General features: G+C 48.3%; 1 protein-coding gene across 5 annotated transcripts in view; it reads right to left on the bottom strand.

The window, feature by feature from the left end:
* Nucleotides 1–10,352, bottom strand: part of INSR (insulin receptor) — a 159,574-nt gene extending 149,222 nt beyond the window's left edge. For 4 of the 5 annotated variants that reach the window (XM_003938873.4, XM_010349535.3, XM_003938872.4 and 1 more), the window contains exon 1: nucleotides 9,711–10,351. In XM_003938873.4, the coding sequence (XP_003938922.1) occupies nucleotides 9,711–9,810 (100 nt within the window). In that variant the 5' untranslated portion in view covers nucleotides 9,811–10,351. Of the gene's footprint in view, nucleotides 1–9,710 lie in introns of all 5 variants that reach the window. The other variant, XM_074384730.1, reaches the window with a different exon arrangement.
* Nucleotides 10,353–18,531: the final 8,179 nt, after the last annotated feature.

Genomic DNA, 18,531 nt, shown 5'->3' with positions numbered 1-18,531 from the left:
AGAGGGAGGGAGGGAGGAAGGAGGGAGGGAGGGACAGAGGAAGGGAGGGAAGGAAGGAAGGAAAGAAGGAAGGATGGAGGGAGGAAGGGAAGGAAGGAAGGAGAGAAAGGAGGGAGGAATGGAGGGAGGGAGGAAGGAAGGAAGAAAGGAAAGAGAGGAAGGAAGAAAAGAAGGAGAGAAAGGAGGGAGGGAGGGAAGAAAGGGAGGGAGGGAGGGAAGGAAGGAAGCAGAGAAAGGAGGGAGGGATAGAGGAAGGGAGGAGGGAAGGAAGGGAGGGAGAGAAGGAAGGGAGGGAGGAAAGGAAGGAAGGAAGAAGGGCTCCTGGGGGCACAGTATGAAAGGCCAGGGACTACTAGGAAGGGCACCTGTGTGCTGCAGCCGGGCTGATGGCAGGCCTTCTATAAGCTCTGGAGTGCCTGGTGAGTCTATTACATAGTTTTGTAATGGTAACAACATCAAACCACAGGATTGGAAGGGGGCTTCCAGGCTATTTCAGGAGTCCTGAAATTTACACAGACCGGGCAGACAGGCCTGCAGAAGATAGACCGAAAAACAAGAGAAAGTCTTGCTAGACCAGAAAGACACTTTGTAACAGGTGGTATAGAGACCATGTAACTGAGTCCAATTAGGAGGGAGCATATGGGACCCTCCCTTTTCTGATCTTCTGGAAGGAAACAAAAGGATACATTCTTGAGAGTAGAATGGCAACAATACACACACACACACACACACACACACACACACACACACACACACGGCAGTCAGAAAACAGTTGTATCCCACCAGGCACAGTGGCTCACATCTGTAATCCTGGTACTTTGGGAGGCTGAGGCGGGACGATCACTTGAGGTCTTGAGTTTGAGACCAGTCTGGGCAACATGGCTAGACCTTGTGTCTTCAAAAAGTAAAAATAAAAAAGCTAGCCAAGTGCGATGGTGCATGCATGCCTGCAGTCCCAGCTCCTTGGGAGGATGAAGCTGGAGAATCATTTGAGGCCAGGAGTTCGAAGCTGCAATAAGCCGTAAGTGCACCACTGCATTCCAGCCTGTACGACAGAGCAAGACCCTGTCTCTAATAATAATAATAAATGAGACTTTAAAATCAATCAATAAAAAAGAAGTTGCATCCCTGCTCTCTTGAGTTCCTTCCTGTCTATTTTTGCCTGCATTGATAACGAGAGTAATTTTTAGAAAGTACCTATGTTGGCCAGACGAGGTGGCTCATGTCTGTAATCCCAGCACTTTGGGAGGCCGAGGCGGGTGGATCACCTGAGGTCAGAAGTTCGAGATTAGCCTGACCAACATGGTGAAACCCCATCTCTACTAAAAATACAAAAATTAGCCAGGCGTGGTGGCAGCAGCCTGTAATCTCAGCTACTCAGGAGGCTGAGACAGGAGAATCGCTTGAACCCAGGAGGTGGAAGTTGCAGTGAGATGAGACTGCATCGCTGCATTACGGCGTGGGAGACAAAGCGAGACTCTTTCTAAAAAAAAAAAAAAAAAAAAAAAAAAAAAAAGGAAAGTACCTATGTTTTCCACATTGCCACAAAGGCAAAAGAAACAAGAATCTTATGATAACATCCTGTCCTTCCTGAACATAAGATGGGAGCTTTCATATAAACCCAAACCCGATGAGATACCCTACTTTTAAGGAACTGGAAGCAAATGCCAGATTTGAAATTAAACATTCATTCTCACAAGTCTGCTTTGAACTCCAGCAGGAACGCAGAGCCAGTCTGTATATGGCAGCGCAGAATAGCAAATCTTACTCTGCTGGAAACAAAATATGTTTCTAAAATCCTGTAAGCCAGCTGGGCAAGGTGCCTCACACCAGTAATCCCAGTGCTTCGAGAGTTCGAGGCAGGCGGATGGCTTGAGTTCAGAAGTTTGAGACCCACTTGGGCAACATGATGAAACCTCATCTCTACTAGAATACAAAAATTAGCCAGTCATGGTGGCACACGCCTATCGTCCCAGCTACTCAGGAGGCTGAGGTGGGAGGCCCACTTGAGCCCAGGAAGTCAAGGCCACAGTGATCCTGCCACTGCACTCTCGCCTGAGCAAGAGAAAAAGAGCCTTCCTCAAAAAAATATAAATGGATAAATGAGATAAAATCCTGAGAGCCCCTGCTGCCTCTCCTTGTCACCAGGGTTGGCAGAGGGCAGGAATCCCCTCACTGAAACACCAGCCAGGGGTTTTTTGATATCTCATGAACTTTCCAAAACATAATCAACCCAGCAGTTTCCATGCAGATGAAAATACAGGAAAAAGCGCATTTGCATTCAAAGGATTCTAAACAAAAAACGACAAACTCACAATATTTTTAAGACGGTGTATTGCTCTGTTGCCCTGGCTGGAATGCAGTAGTGCAATCTCAGCTCACTGCAGCCTCTATCTCCTGGGTTTCCATGACTCTCCCACCTCAGCCTCACAAGTAGCTGGGACTGCAGGCATGAGCCACTGCATCCAGCTAATTTTTGTATTTTTAGTAGAGATGGGGTTTGACCATGTTGGCCAGGCTGGTCTTGAACTCATGACCTCAGGTGAGCCACCTGCCTTGGCCTCCCAAAGTGCTGGCATTACAGGCATGAGCCACAGAATCTGCTGCAATTTTAAAACATTTGCAGCCAATTCTTGTTATTGGTGATAGTTTGGCCCTGTGAAGTTACCTTGAATGTTGAAATAGTGAACACTGAGCCATTGCTCCTAGAAAAAAGCAAGGGTAAGTACCTGAGAGCTTCTGACTACAACACATTTATCCATGAATCGATACCTACCCTTCTTTTACGTGTGTTTCTGTTGAAAGACACTTTACTGAATCTATATTGTTGATTGATTAACACTGAACTCATGGCCAACAGCAGTAGAACCCATGCCTGAAAAAGTTTATCTTAACACATGCCTCTGTGTGTGTGTGTGTGTGTGTGTGTGTGTGTGTGTGTGTGTGTGTTGTTTTTTGGGGTTTTTTTTGGAGACAGGGTCTCACTCTGTTGCCCAGGTTTGAGTGCAGTGGCACTGTCTCAGCTCACTATAACCTTCATGGACTCAAGCAATTCTTGTGCCTCAGTCTCCCAAGTAGCTGGAATTACAGGCATGTGCCATCACTCCTGGCTATTTTTAGTAGATTTAGTAAGTAGTAATTTAGTAATATTATTTGTAGTTTTGGTAGAGATGGGGTTTCACCATGTTGCCCAGGCTGGTCTTGAACTCTGGCCTCAAGTGATCCACCTGTCTTGGCCTCCCAAAGTGCTGGAATTGCAGGTGTGAGCCACCGTGCTGGACACACTGCTTTTTCTCCACAAGGGTGGTCATGGCCTTCCTAAGCTAAGGAACAGCAGGTAACAGTGCTTCAGCACTCTGGGGGGCATTTGAGACAGTCCCACACCAACTGAAAGCATAAAAATGCTAAAAACGTGGCACCAAATAGCCACTAAAAGGACTGGGTTTGTTGTTGTTTGGTTTTTTGGTTTGTTCGTTTTTTTGAGACAAAATCTCACTTTATTGCCCAGGCTGGAGTGCAGTGGCATGATCTTGGCTCACTGCAATCTCCACTTCCTGGGTTCAAGCGATTCTCCTACCTCAGCCTCCCAAGTAGCTGGGATTACAGACACACGCCACCACACCCACCTAATTTTTGTATTTTTAGTAGAAACAGGGTTTCACCATGTTGGCCAGGCTGGTCTTGAACTCCTGACGTTGTGATCCACCCGCCTCGGCCTTCCAAAGTGCTGGGATTGCCACCACACCTGGCTCAGAAGTATTCTTAATAGAAATTAACACAAGGGAGGCAGGAGGGGAAAAAAAAAAAACCATCTCATGACATACACCACTCACTTCCTTTTGGGTTCTAGAGGCTGGGCTGAAAGCATGAAATCCTCATTCAATGTCAATATAGCTGTTTAAATAAATTGTAAGATCATACACATAGCTAAGTAGGAAACATCACTGCGATCTTTCTCATCCTTGGAACCTGTATATTCAGTGCAGCAAATGATACACATTTCTTTAACATGTCTTGCGGTGTAAAGAGAAAGACACAGCGTTTCATTTCACTGACTTCATTCAAGTGGTACAAGTGACTATGCAAGCTATCAGGCATGCTATCATGAATGAAACCTCAAGGCGCCTGTCCCAAATCAGAGGTCAGTAAACATTCTCTATAAAGGGCCAAAGTGTAAATATTTTGGCTGTGGAATTCCTGTGGAATTAACGACTCAACCTGCCGTGTTGGGGCGTTTTTGTGCAGCACAGATGATAAGCAGATAAATGAGTGTGACTGCATGACTGTAAAACAGCATTTACAAAAACCGCAGGATTTGGCCTGAGGGCCAGAGTGTGCTGACCCCTGTCCAAATGAAGAAGCTGGACACCATAGTAAATTTCTTAGCTGGTTGGAATGGCTCCTCATGCCTGTAACCCCAGCCCTTGGGAGACCTAGGAGGGAAGACTGCTTGAGTCTAGGAGTTCAAGACCAGCCTATGCAGTATAGCAAGACCCTGTCTCTAGAGACATTTTTTTTTTTTTTTAATTAGCCAGGCATGGTGGTGATTGCCTGTGGTCCCAGGTACTCAAGAGGCTGAGGCAAGCAGGTTGCTTGAGGCCAGAAATTAAAGACCAGCCTGGGCAACATAGCAAGACTCTATTTCTACCAAAAAAAAAAAATTATTTTTAACTAGCTGGTCATGGTGGTGCCTGCCCGTGATCCCAGTTACTCAGGAGGCTGAGGCGGGAGGATCGCTTGAGGCCAGGAGTTCAATTCAGCCTTGGCAACATAGCAAGACTCTGTCTCTACCAAAAAAAAAAAAAAAAATTAAATTTGCTGGTCGTGGCGGTGGCTGCCTGTGACCCCAGATACTTGGGAGGCTGAGGTGGGAGGATCACTTGAGTCCAGGAATTCAAGACCAGCCTGAGCAAAAAAAAAAAAAAAAATTTAATTAGCTGGGTGTAGTGGCACCTGCCAGTGATTCCAGCTATTTGGGAAACCTAGGTGGGAGGATTGCTTGAGGCCATGAGTTCGAGGATGCAGAAAGCTAGGGCCGAACCTTTGCACTCCAGCCTGGGTGACAGAGTAAGATCCTGTCTCTAAAAAGAAATAAAAATTTAAGAAAAAAAAAAAAAAACTGAGCTGAGAGAAGAGTAAACACTGACCCTCTGGGAAGAGAGAGCCAAAATCTTAGCCCAGGTGGAAGGAGAACAGCAGAACGGAAGAACCCAGGTGCAGGTGAGACCGTGACAGGAGAGAGCCTTCCAGGAGGAGGGCTTGGCAAACCCAGAGGGGTCAAGTGAGGTGAGGCCGCAGGAGACGAAACTGGGAGACGAGAGATTACCTCTGAGAGCCATTGGTGAAGTGGCGGAGACGCAAGCCAGACACCAGGGCTGAACAGTGGGGAAAGAGTGGGATGGCAAGGGCGGGGAGGGCTGACAGGGAAGCTGGACAGGCTGGAGGCTGGAGGTCAGTGGTGGGTAAGGGGCTCGGGGGGTACTGGGTGTTTAGAGGTTGAAAAAGCATGTGGGTAGATACTTTTTTTTTTTTTTTTTTTTTTTTTTGAGATGGAGTCTCACGTCTCACCCTGTCACCCAGGCTGGAGTGTAGTGGCTTGATCTCGGCTCACTGCAACCTCCTCCTCCTGAGTTCAAGAGATTCTCCTGCCTCAGCCTCCCGAGTAGATGGGATTACAGGTGCCTGCCACCAAGCCCACCTAATTTTTGTATTTTCAGTAGAGACAGGTTTTCACCATGTTGGCCAGGCTAGTCTCCAACTCCTGACCTCAGGGGATCTGCCCACCTTGGCCAATCAAAGCGCTGGGATTACAGGTGTGAGCCATTGCGCCCAGCCAAAGATTCTTGAACAAAGAGAGGAGACAGAGCAAGAGCCCAGATGGGTAAATGTCTCAGACAGGGAAAGGTTAACTCCTCCAGTGCAGTGCTTGGCAGTGTCTAGAGACATTTGTGGTGGTCATGACTTGGGGGGGGGGTGGTCCTACCAGGACCAAGTGGCTGACACCAGGGTTGCGGCTCAGCACTCTACATATAGGACGGCCCCCACCACCAAGAATAATCCAACCTGCACTGTCAGCAGTGCCCAGGTTGAGAGCCCTGCTTGAACCGCAGAAGAATGGAAATCAAGGACGGAGTGGGGTGAGGTGGGGACCCCAGGGGACTCAGCCACACCCTGTGGCCTCTATGCATGAGTCTGGAAGGGCAAGATAGAGGTCTCCAGGAAAGAAGCAAAGGGTAAAAATAACTGTAGAGGCCAGGCACCTGATTCATGTCTGTGATCCCAGCACTTTGGGAGGCCGAGGCAGGCGTATTATTTGAGGCCAGGAGTTTGAGACCAGCCTGGACAAAATAGCAAGACTTCATCTCTACAAATTAAAAAAAAAAATCAGCTGGGCGTGGTGGCATGCAACTGCGGTCCCAGCTACCAGGGAAGCTGAGGTGGGAGGATGGCTTGAGCACCGGAGGTGGAGGCTGCAGTGAGCCGTCACTGCCCGACTACGGCTGCACTGCAGCCTAAGCAACAGAGCAAGACCCCATCTCAAAAAATAAATGCAGTAAAACAGATAGATAGCTAGACCAATAGAGACAAAAATCACACTGGTTTTGCTCCACCCTTCATCCCAATCAAAATGCCATGTTGGGGCTGGGATTGGTGGCTCAAGCCTGTAATCCCAGTACCTTGGAAGGCCAAGGCAGGCAGATCACTTGAGATCAGAAGTTTGAGACCAGCCTAGCCAACGTGGCAAAACCTCATCTCTACTAAAAATACAAAAATTCACCAGAGGTGGTGATACACTCTGTAATCCCAGCTACTCAGGACCTGAGGCAGGAGACTCACTTGAATCTGAAAATTGGAAGTTGCAGTGAGCAAAGATCTTGTCACTGCACTCCAACCAGGGTGACAGTGAGACCCTGTCTCAAAAAAAAAAAAAAAAAAAAAAAAATGCTGGGCATGGTGGCTCATGCCTATAATCCCAGTACTTTTGGAGGCTGAGGTGGGCAGAGCACAAGGTCAGGAGATCAAGACCATCCTGGCTAACATGGTGAAACCCCATCTCTACTAAAAGTACAAAAAATTAGCCAGATGTGGTGGTGCGTGCCTGTACTCCAGAGGATGAGGCAGGAGAATCTCTTAAACATGGGAGGTGGAGGTTGCAATGAGGCGACATCATGCCACTGCCCTCCAGCCTGGGTGACAGAGTAAGACTCCCTTCAGAAAAAAAAAAAAAAAAAAAAAAAAGCCATATTGGTTGACATTAGAGATTAATGATCTGAAAAGTTATTTGCCCCTCTCCAAGCCTTCAAGAGGCATCACAGCCCATTTATTTGATAGGATTTTGTTCACCATTACCCCAAGCATGGGAAGTATGGAGGCTCATACCTGTTAAAAAAAACAAGGATCTGTTAAAAAAAAAAAAAAAAAAAAAAAAAAAAAAAAAAAAAAAAAAAACACCACTGCTCTGCAGCCACACTAGCTAGATTCTAATCCCAGCCCTGCTGCCTGCTGGCCCCAAGTGGAGTTTTCTCACTTGTGAAAAGAGATGATTAAACTGCACCTCGTGGGGTTTTGTGGCGAGGATTAACTGAGATTATATATGCAAAGCACACAGAACAGCACCTGCTAAGGCCTTGCTCTTATAATTCTTAGAAAGGTATTATGCAGAGAATGAGGAACTCCTGAAGATGATAAAGGAGCCCAGTACACCCAGGGATTCCACCACCTGTGCTCCACTGCCGAACAAATATTTGCCGAACACCTACTATGTGCCAGGCACTGTTCTGGGCTCTAGAAATGCAGAAGTGAACAATGACAACAACAACAAACCGTAAGCCCCCGCCCATATGGAAGCCATAAATGTGCTAACAAATGGTAAATCCATTTACTGATCCTGAAAGCACAGGCACAGATCCACAATTAATTACCAAAGCCACAAGGAACAGAAGAGCAAGGAACCACACACAGGCACACACAGAACTTGGCATAGTTTTTTTTTTTTTTTTTGAGACAGAGACTCTGTTGCCCAGGCAGGAGTGTAGTGGCGAGATCTTGGCTCACTGTAACCTTCAACTCCCAGGCTGATTCTCCTGCCTCAGCCTCCAGAGTAGCTGCGATTACAGGTGCGCATCACCATGCCCAGATAATTTTTGCATTTTTAGTAGAGATGGGATTTCACCATGTTGGCCAGGATGGTCTTGATCTCCTGACCTCGTGATCTGCCTGCCTCGGTCTCCCAAAGTGCTGGGATTACAGGTGTGAGCCACCATGCCTGGCCTGGCATAGTTCTAAACCACTCTTCTTGGATTTTCTTAACAAGAACCCAAACTAACTGCCACCCTTCATTGAGCACCTGCTGTCTACCAGGTGCTGGGGTGGTGGTGGGGGGGCTTTTAGGCATTATGTAATTGATAGAGTCAACTCAGCCAACCTGGTTGGTCCACTCCAGCACCTCTGATTTTACATCTACCCCATTCTCCGTCTATATATTAAGGAGCTTCAGTTCCGTCCCTCTCTGACCCCTTCCTCATCACCACTAATTTCCTTTTATGGAGAAATCTGCAACAGCAACCCAACAGATATTTTTTCAGCAGGGTCTCAGACCCTGCAGTGGGAAACCCAGGCTATTTTCTCTTAAATGATTACTCCATCTTCATTCTATAACCCCAAAGGCGTCTTCTAGGAAGATGCTGCCCACACGTGGGAGAGGAGCCCGTGGGGGTCAGGGGGAATGAAAGGCTCTTTCATGAAGGGCAGAGCTGAGGGGAGAGGAGGCGTTAAGGAAACAGCAGCTGAAGGACATTAGTCCCGATTCCTGGGCAGAACAGGGAACAGAGAGATTCAAGTCCTGGCTCTGGCACTGACTTTAGGGCAAGGGAGTTACGCGTTTTACCTGAGCCTCAATTCACTCCTCTGTGAAATGGGTGCATAACTGTAACCGCCTCCTGGGGCCACTGTGACAGTCCAGAGAGATAAGATAGACCAGCGTGTGGCCTGTGGTGACACCAATTACAATAAATACGGCAAAAAAAAAAAAAAAAAACCACGCCACTACTTCTGCCACAATTGCTGCTGTTTCTAAGGCTTTAGAATTTGCCTCGAGACATCTGGAAACAGAACCCAAAAGGGAAACCATGGACCTAGAGTCCGGGGGTGGCCACCGGCCTAGATCCAAGATATCGGGGTGGAGCTGGTGGGGGTGGGGGGTTCTACAATCCCTGACCCCGGGCAGCGTCTCCCACCGATGAGGCACTCAGGGCGCTTGGCTTTATCTACGCCGTATGCGCTCCAGAGATGGGCTGTCCGGAGCTGCCCAGACCTAGTGACCCCACTTTGCAGCCGCGACCCAGAGAGGACGCCTATGTTGTCTCCAGAGAGACTTGGCCTCGGAGAGGCCGGGGCTCTGGTAGCAGGGGCGCTCGAGAGAGGCGCCTGCGGCGGGGCGGGCATTGGGGCAAGGTTCCTCGGGCTCAGGTCTGGCACGCGGGGCGAGGAGGCGCGAGTCCGGACGGGCAAAGGCCAAGGTCAGCGGCTTACCGCCCCCCAAGCGGAACAGGAGCGACCGCCCGGGCCACCGACCCCCGCCCCCCGCCCTCGGGAAGGGGTCTCAGTCCACCAGCGGGAGGGTGGGGGAAGAGGGCTCTCTTTTGTCTCGGGTGGGGGGGTCCTCTCCCCATCGCCTTGCTCCCTGCCCACTCCTGCGCCCCCAGACTCACCCTCTCCGGGGTACATTTGGCCAGCGGCGCCCAAGAACAGCGCGGCCACAGCCACCAGCAGCGGCGCGGCCGCCGCCCCCCGGCGGCCCCCGGCGCCCATAGCTGCGGGGAGCGCAGGGTCTCCTCGGATCAGAAGGCTCGGTTCGGACCCGCGGGGGTCATGCCGCGAGGCGGCCGCCCGAGAGGCGCTGGGGGCCGCGCGTCCTTCTCTTTCACCCGGGCGATCCGCGGGCCGCAGCCTCCCTGCCCGGGATCGGGGGTCCTAGAGGCAGCCCCGGGGAGGACGCGCGCGCGGCCTCGCCCGCTACAAAGACGGAGCGGGGAGGTCCCGCGGTGGCGGCCCCGACCCCCCGGCCGCTGCGGCCCGGGCCCCGTCCCACGATCTCGAGGCCCGGAGCTCTGCGCTGCGCCCCGGACTGTCGCCTGGCTTTCGGCCCCGCGCACTCTTGGTCGCGATCGGCGGGCTTCGGGACAGAGGGACGCGCGGACCGAAGGACGCGCTGCCGGGCGGTGGGGGAGCACCTGGGCGGGCGAGTGGCTGGTGGCGGGCGGCGGGAATGAGAGCTGCTCGGGCCCGTAAACAACGCGACCCGTCAGCTGGGCCCCTTGCGGGCCGCGGGAAAAGGTGGCGCGGATCTGGCCTGGGAAGGGACTGTGCGCCCGGGAGAGGCCCGGGAAAGGGAGGGAAAGCGGGGGACAGGGGAGGGAGGTGGCGCCCGGCCCCGCCCCGCCTCCCCGCCTCCCCGAGCCGGGCCCCTCGCTGGAGGCCCTGGGCGCTCCTGGACCGAGGGGCCGCCCCAGATCCGCGCGATCTACACCGCCCCGAGTCTCCTCCAGCCTCAGACCCCCCCGAAGGCGCCCCACAGGCCCGACGCAGCGACATAAATCTTTTCTCTACCATTTTGCTCTTTTGTTCGGAGTGGGGCTTTGGAAGATTCCTGTTAATAATTTTTAAATATTGCATTAAAATATTTATGTTGGTGACTCGAAGTGGTTTCGGTTTTTTGTTTTTGTTTTTTTATTTTGTATGTGTGGTTTTTTTGCTAGGGGGCCACTCCCTTAAATTTTGCACCCCAGGCGAGTAGTTTTTCACTCACCGCCTTTCCCTCGTCCAGGCCTGGCCAGAGACACTCGTCCCAGAGCGGGTGGACTCCCCCAGATATCCCACCCGCGCGTACGCCCCCACCCAGAGGCAAGACCCAAGTCAGGCCCCTGGGGACAGCCACGTGCCCGCGCGTCCAGTGAGCTCCCTGTGCTCAAGTTGGCGACAGACACCTAGGAAAATGTGCAGAAGCTTCTGAAAGGGGAAAGACGACGCGGGAGACCTCGGATAGGGGGTGGACTAGTCTGATTATCAGCAGACCAGGCTGTGTGTGTCTGAACGTCTAGCAATGTCAGTCACGAACAAGGCGGGACAGCGGTTCCACCCACCATACTGAAGGAGAGGAAGGCCAGAACTCAGTGGGAAGAGGGTTCCTCCACCCCTCACTCCTGTGTCGTCTTGGACCAGCTACTTCACTATGTCCGGGTCAGTCTTGCTTGAGTGATGGGTTTGATAACACCTGTATACCAGATCTGGGGAGGTACCCGAGGAAGAAAACTTAAGAATGCACACAGCACAACCGCAGACCCAAGGCATTCATTCTCTTTATTTATTTTTATTTTTATTTTTTTATTTGAGTCTTGCTCTGTCCCGCCCAGGCTGGAGTGCAGTGGTTTGATCTCGCCTCACTGCAACCTCTGCCTCCTGGGTTCAAGCAATTCTCCCGCCTTAGCCTCTCAAGTAGCTGGGGCTACAGGCATGCTCCACCACCCCCAGCTAATTTTTGTATTTTTAGTAGAAACTGGATTTCACCATGTTGACCAGGATGGTCTCAATCTTGTGATCTGCCCACCTCAGCCTTCCCAAGTGCCAGGATTACAGGCATGAGCCACCGCGCCTGGACCATTCTTCCATTATTAAATAAATAGTTTGTTCAGAGCTGGGCCCACTCTTCGTGCAACAAGCCAAACTTCTTCTGGCTTCATCTCTGCTCCAAGGACTCATCCCTAACCACATTTTGGAAATCCTCCCCCCAGTTCCCTGTTCCCTTCTTTTTTTTTTCTTTCTTTCTTTTTTATTTTTATTTTTATTATTTTTATTTATTTATTTATTTATTTTTTGAGATGGAGTCTTGCTCTGTTGCCCAGGCTGGAGTGCAACGGCATGATCTTGGTTGACTGCAACCTCCACCTCCTGGGTTGAAGCGATTCTCCTCCCTCAGCCTCCCAAGTAGCTGGGATTACAGGTGCCCACCACTGCACCCAACTAATTTTTGTATTTTTAGTAGAGACGGGGTTTCACCATGTTGACCAGGCTGGTCTTGAACTCCTGACCTCACTTGATTCATCCGCCTTGGCCTCCCAACATGCTGGGATTGCAGGTCTGAGCCACTGCACCTGGCCCCTTCTCTCTCATTTTCATAGCATGCTTACCTCTCTGCCTGAAATTATTTTCTTCTGTTTTCTTCCTTTCCTTTCCTTCCTTCCTTCCTTCCTCTTTCTTTCTACCTTTCTCTCTCTCTCTTTTTCTTTCTTTCTTCCTTTCTTTCTTTTTTCCAGAATCTTGCTGTCACCCAAGCTGGAATGCAGTGGTGCAAGCCTAGCTGACTGGAGCCTTGAACTCCTGGCCTCAAGCAGTCCTCCTGCCTTGGTCTCCCAAGGTGCTAGGATTACAGACATGCGTCACTTTGATTGGCCTTGACATTCTTATTCAATGTGCTCTGTGTCTTCTCCCCTCCCTGTGAAGGTGGAAATCTTAACGGTCTCATTTTACTGATTAAATCCAGTGCCTGACATAGCTGTTGCTTAATAAATATTTGTTGAGTGGGAGAATCAACAAGCAATAAGTAATATGGGATTTTACAGTGAGCAAAATCAACATGATCCATTTCCTTATGAAGTTCACAGCTGAGCTTAGGAGAGAGCCCTTAAAATAATTGAGTGTGTGATGAGTTGAGGGGAATAGGAGGGCCATAGAGAGGGATCTGCTGAGGGCAGCTTTTGTTGGTTGGTTGGTTGGATTTTGAAAAATCACGCTCTGTCCCCTAAGCTAAGTTCAGTGATACAATCTCAGCTCACTGCAACCTCCGTCCCCCAGGGTTCAAGCAATTCTCCTGCCTCAGCCTCCTGAGTAGCTGGGATTACAGGTGCCTGCCACCATGCCCATGTAATTTTTGTATTTTTAGTAGAGACAGCATTTTACCATATTGGACAGGCTGGTCTCGAACTCCTCACCTCAAGAGATCCGCCCTCTTCAGCCTCCTCAAATGCTGGAATTACAGGCATGTGAGCCACCGCACCTGACTGAGGATGTGTTTTTCAGCTTAAGTCTGAAAATGAAGAGGAGCCAGCTTAGGGAAGCCATGGGGAAGTGTTTCAGGTAGAGGGAAAGGCATGAGGATAGGCCCAGAGGAGGGTGGGCAAGGCATTCTTCCAACTGAACCAGTCATTCACTGTAGCTGTAGAAAAGAAAGAGGAGACGCTAGGCATGGTGCCTCATGCCTGTAATCCTAGCACCTTGGGAGGCTGAGGTGGGTGGATCATGAAGGTCAGGAGTTCAAGACCACCCTGGCCAACATGGTGAAACCCCATCTCTACAAAAGATACAAAAAATTAGCCAGGTGTAGTTGCACGCACCTGTAATCCCAACTCAGGAGGCTGAGGTAGGAGAATCGCTTGAACCTGGGAGGTGGAGGTTGCAGTGAGCTGAGATTGTGCCACTGCACTTCAGCCTGGGCGACAGGGCGAGACTCAGTCTCAAAAAAAAAAAAAAAGAAAGAAAGAAAGAATGAGGAAAAAGTGAAGCCACGGGTAAGAACTGCGGCAGAGCCTTGAACCACGAGTTTGAACGGTGCAGGGGTTTTTTTTGGTTTGTTTTTTGTTTTTTTGTTTTTTGTTTTTTTGGTTTGTTTTTGTTTTTGTTTTTGGTAAAGTCTTGCTCTGTTGCCCAGGCTAGAGTGCAGTGGAGCGACCTTGGCTCACTGAGTAGCCTCCATCTCCCAGATTCAAGTGATTCTCCTGCCTCAGCTCCCCAAGTATCTGGGACTACAGGCATGTGCCACCACACCCAGCTAATTTTTATATTTTTAGTAGAGACAGGATTTCACCACGTTGGCCAGGCTGGTCTCAAACTCCTGACATCAGGTGATCTGCCCACCTCAGCCTCCCAAAGTGAGGTCATCTTTTAAGCAGAATGTTTTTTAATAAATATATTGGAAACAGTTTTAGAGATCTGCAACAATTTGAGAATACTTGCAGGTGAACTTAATGACCAGGAAATATCCCAAAAAAATTAAATTAGATATGTCATGAGTGCATAAAATATATGTAGATATATTTTATTATTTTATTTTATTTTTTTGACAAAGTCTCACTCTGTCACCAGGCTGGAGTGCAGTGGTGCAATGTCAGCTCACTGTAACCTTCACCCCCAGTTCAAGTGATCCTCCTGCCTCAGCCTCCCTAATAGCTGGGATTACAGGCATGCACTGCCATGCCCAGCTAATTTTTGTATTTTTAGTAGAGACAGGGTTTCATCATGTTGGCCAGCATGGTCTCCATGTCCTGACCTCATGATCTGCCCACCTCAGCCTGCCAAAGTGCTGTGGTTACAGGCACAAGCCACTGCACCTGGCCTATTGTTTTCTTTTAGTGACAGGTTCTTGCTCTGTTGCCTAGGCTGGAGAGCAGTGGCCCAATCACAGCTCACTATAACCTCCAAGTCCTGGGCTCAAGCCATCCTCCTGCCTCAGCCTCCTAAGTAGTTGGCACTACAGGAAAGCACCAACACCCCCAGCTAATTTTTTTTTTTTTTAACTTTTTGTAGAGACGAGGTCTCACCATGTTGCCCACACTGGTCTCAAACTCCTGAATTCAATTTATCCTCCTGCCTCTGCCTCTTGAAGTGCTGAGATTACAGCCATAAACCACCATGTTCATCCCTATTTTATCATTTACTAGCATAAAACATACATAAATCTATTATTTTTAAATGTATTAAAATGTACACACACACTTACAAACCATACATGGTGTTATTTGAAGTTAAGAGAAATGTAAATAAATGTGAACATGCACCATTCACTCATAACTGCATAAAATTAACTATAGACTATATTGTGTTACTGTTATAATTTCACAGCCACCTCCTGTTGCTGCTGGAGTGAGTGCAAGCGTTGCAAATATCCGCTTAAAATGTCATGTTACACTAATTATCTCCCTGTGGGCAGTTCTCCTCTCCAGGAAATTGTGCCCCAGTAAAAATGGATCTCTTGCGGTTCCCATGTATTTTTCACTGTGTTTAGTGCAATACCGTAAATACTGAATAACATCATCAGACCCATGTGAAGTGCCACTAGTGTCGGAAGTGCTCCCAAGAAGCAGAGAAAAGTCATGACAGTACAAGAAAAAGCGGAATTGCTTGATATGTAACAAAAATTGAGCTCTACAGCTTCAGTTGTCCATTTCAGAGAGACAATTCATCCTATAAACAAATTTATGGCACTGATAGATATTGTAGCGTTCTGTAACTGTAAATGTATTTTCCTTGTGATTTTCTTTTTTCTTTTCTTTTTTCTTTTTTTCTTTTTTGAGACAGGGTTTCAGTCTGCTGCCCAGACTGGAGTGCAGTGGCTCTATCAAAGCTCACTACAGCCTCTACTTCCTGGCCTTCAGTGATCCTCCCACCTCAGCCTCCCAGGAAGCTGGGATTACAGGCACATGCCACCATGCCACCTGTGATTTTCTTAATAACATTTTCTCTTCTCTAACTTACTTTATTGTAAAAATACAGTATGTAGAGGGGCAGGTGTGTGGTGGTTCACTCCTGTGATCCCAGTACTTGGCAAGACGGAGGTAGATGGATCACTTGAGGCCAGGAGACCAGCCTGACCAACATTATGAAACCTCAAATCTACTAAAAATATAAAAATTAGCTGGGGCGTGGTGGCGCATGCCTGTAATTCTGGCTATTGTGGAGAGCCAAGGCAGGAGAATTATTTGAACCCAAGAGGCAGAGATTGCAGTGAGCCGAGATCATGCCACTACCACACTCCAGCCTGGGTGAGACAGTCAGATTCTGTCTCAAAAAAAAAAAAGAAAGAAAGAAAGAAAGGAATGCAGTATGTAATAAGTGTGACATACAAAATACCTGTTAATCGGCTGTATATGTTATTAAGTCTTTAGGTCAACAGCAGGCTATGCATAGTTAAGTTTTCAGGGAGTCAAAAGTTATATCCAGATTTTCATGTCCGTGGGGGTGAACTGGCACCAGCAACCACAACACTACTGAAAGGTCAACTATAAAAGGTGCAGAACCTCGAATACGCTACTTGAAGATTTGCTTTGGGGCTGGGTGTGGTGGCTCAGGACTGTAATCATAATCCCAACACTTTGGGAGGCCAAGAGCGGGGATCACTTGAGCCCAGGAGTTCGAGACCAGCCTGGGCAACAAGGTAAAACCCTGTCTCTACCAAAAATACAAAAAAACAAACAAACAAAAAAAAAAAAACGAATAGCCAGGCATGGTGGTGGGTGCCTATAGTCCCAGATACTCAGGAGACTGAGGTAGGAGGGTCGCTCGAGTGTAGGAGGTGAAGGCTGAGGCTGCAGTGAGCTAAGATCGCAATTGCCCTGCAGCACTCCAGCCTGAGCAAGAAGGAGACTCCAAAAAACAAAGAGAAGAGAAAAAGATTGGCATCTCCATGATACTAAAAATGCATTTGGTGAATTCCACAGCCATTCAAAAAAGAAACCATAAGACTATGATATGGAAGTTTTATTTATTTATTTATTTATTTATTTATTTATTTATTTGTTCTGAGACGGAGTTTCGCTCTTGTTACCCAGGCTGGAGTGCAATGGCGCGATCTCGGCTCACCGCAACCTCCGCCTCCTGGGTTCAGGCAATTCTCCTGCCTCAGCCTCCTGAGTAGCTGGGATTACAGGCACGTGCCACCATGCCCAGCTAATTTTTTGTATCTTTAGTAGAGATGGGGTTTCACCATGTTGACCAGGATGGTCTCGATCTCTCGACCTCATGATCCACCCGCCTCAGCCTCCCAAAGTGCTGGGATTACAGGCTTGAGCCACCGCGCCCGGCTTGGAAGTTTTATTTTATAATTTCAGAGTGAGGAAAGTTTCTCCAAGCAAGACATGAACCCCAAGTTTAAGTTTGTAAAGTAACAAACTTGGCAATGTAGAAATTAAGACATATGAATGGAAAAAAAAAAGCCTCATATATCAAGTCAAAAGACAGATTTTTAAAGAAATTTTTCTTGGCCGGGTACAGTGGCTTACACCTGCAATCCCAGCAGTTTGGGAGGCAGAGGTGGATGGATTACCTGAGGGTCAGGAGTTTGAGACCAGCCTGACCAACATGGTGAAACCCTGTCTCTACTAAATACAAAAAATTAGCTGGACGTGGTGGTGCATGCCTATAATCCCAGCTAACTGAGAGGCTGAGACAGGAGAATCGCTTGAACCGGGGAGGCAGAGGTTGCAGTGAGGTGAGATTGCACCACTGCACTGTAGCCTGGGCAAAAAGAGCAAAACTCTGTCGAAAGAGGGAAGAAAGAAAGAAAGAAAGAAAGAAAGAAAGAAAGAAAGAAAAGAAAGAAAAGAAAGAAAAGAAAGAAAAGAAAGAAAAGAAAGAAAAGAAAGAAAAGAAAGAAAAGAAAGAAAAGAAAGAGAAAGAGAAAGAAAGGGAGGGAGGGAGGGAAGGAGAGAAAGGGAAGGAGAGGGAGGGAGGAAAGAAAGAAAAGAAAGAGAGAAGGAAAGAAGGAAGGAAGGGAAGGAAGGAGAGGGAGGGAGGAAAGAAAGAAAAAGAAATTTTTCTGTTGATGCATAATAGATGAACATAGCGTAGTTTTGGGGTACATGTGATAATTTAATACATTTATGTAATTTGCAAAGATCAAATCAGTGTACTTGGGATGTCTGTCACTTTTGATATTTGTCTTTTCTTTATGTTAAAACAGTCAAATTCTTCTCTTGTAGCTATTTTGAAATATTCAATAGGCTATTGTAAACTATGGTCATCCTACTGATCTGACAAACACTGTCTTATTTCTTCTATCAAATTGTACACTTGTGCCTAGTAATCAACTTCTCTTCATCTCCCTCTTTCTTCTACCCTTCCTAGACCTTGGTAACACCAATCTACTCTCTGCCTTTATGAAATCCACTTTTTTTTTTTCCAGATGGAGTCCCATTCTGTCACCCAGGCTGGAATGCAGTGGCACAATCTCGGTTCACTGCAACCTTCAACTCCTGGGTTCAAGTGATTCTCCTGCCTCAGCCTCCCAAGTAGCTGGGACTACAGTGCCCGCCGCCGTGCCCAGTCAACTTTTTGTATTTTTAGTAGAGACGGGGTTTCACCATGTTGGCCAGGCTGGTCTCAAACACCTGACCTCAGATGATCCACCTGACTCGGCCTTCCAAAGTGCTGGGATTACAGGCGTGAGCCATCACACGTGTCTGAGATCCACTTTTTAAGCTCCCACATAGGAGTGAGAACATGTGATATTTGTCCAAAAGACAAATTTTTTAAATGAGGAAATTATATGCAGCAGATAAAATGCATGCATTCAGTCTGGGCAACACAATGAGACCTTATCTCTACAGAGAATGTAAAAATTAGCTGGATGTGGCAGTGTGCATTGATAGTCCCAGCTGCATGGGAGGCTGAAGTGGGTGGATTGCTTGAGGCTAGGAGTTTGAGGCTGCAGTGAGCTCTGATTGCACCACTGCACTCTAGCCTGGGTAACAGGGCAAGATCCCG

This window comes from Saimiri boliviensis, chromosome 14, assembly GCF_048565385.1.
Source record: "Saimiri boliviensis isolate mSaiBol1 chromosome 14, mSaiBol1.pri, whole genome shotgun sequence".
NCBI lineage: Eukaryota > Metazoa > Chordata > Mammalia > Primates > Cebidae > Saimiri > Saimiri boliviensis.
Note: the sequence above shows the minus strand (reverse complement) of the source record. Positions and strands in the feature narration are given on the sequence as shown.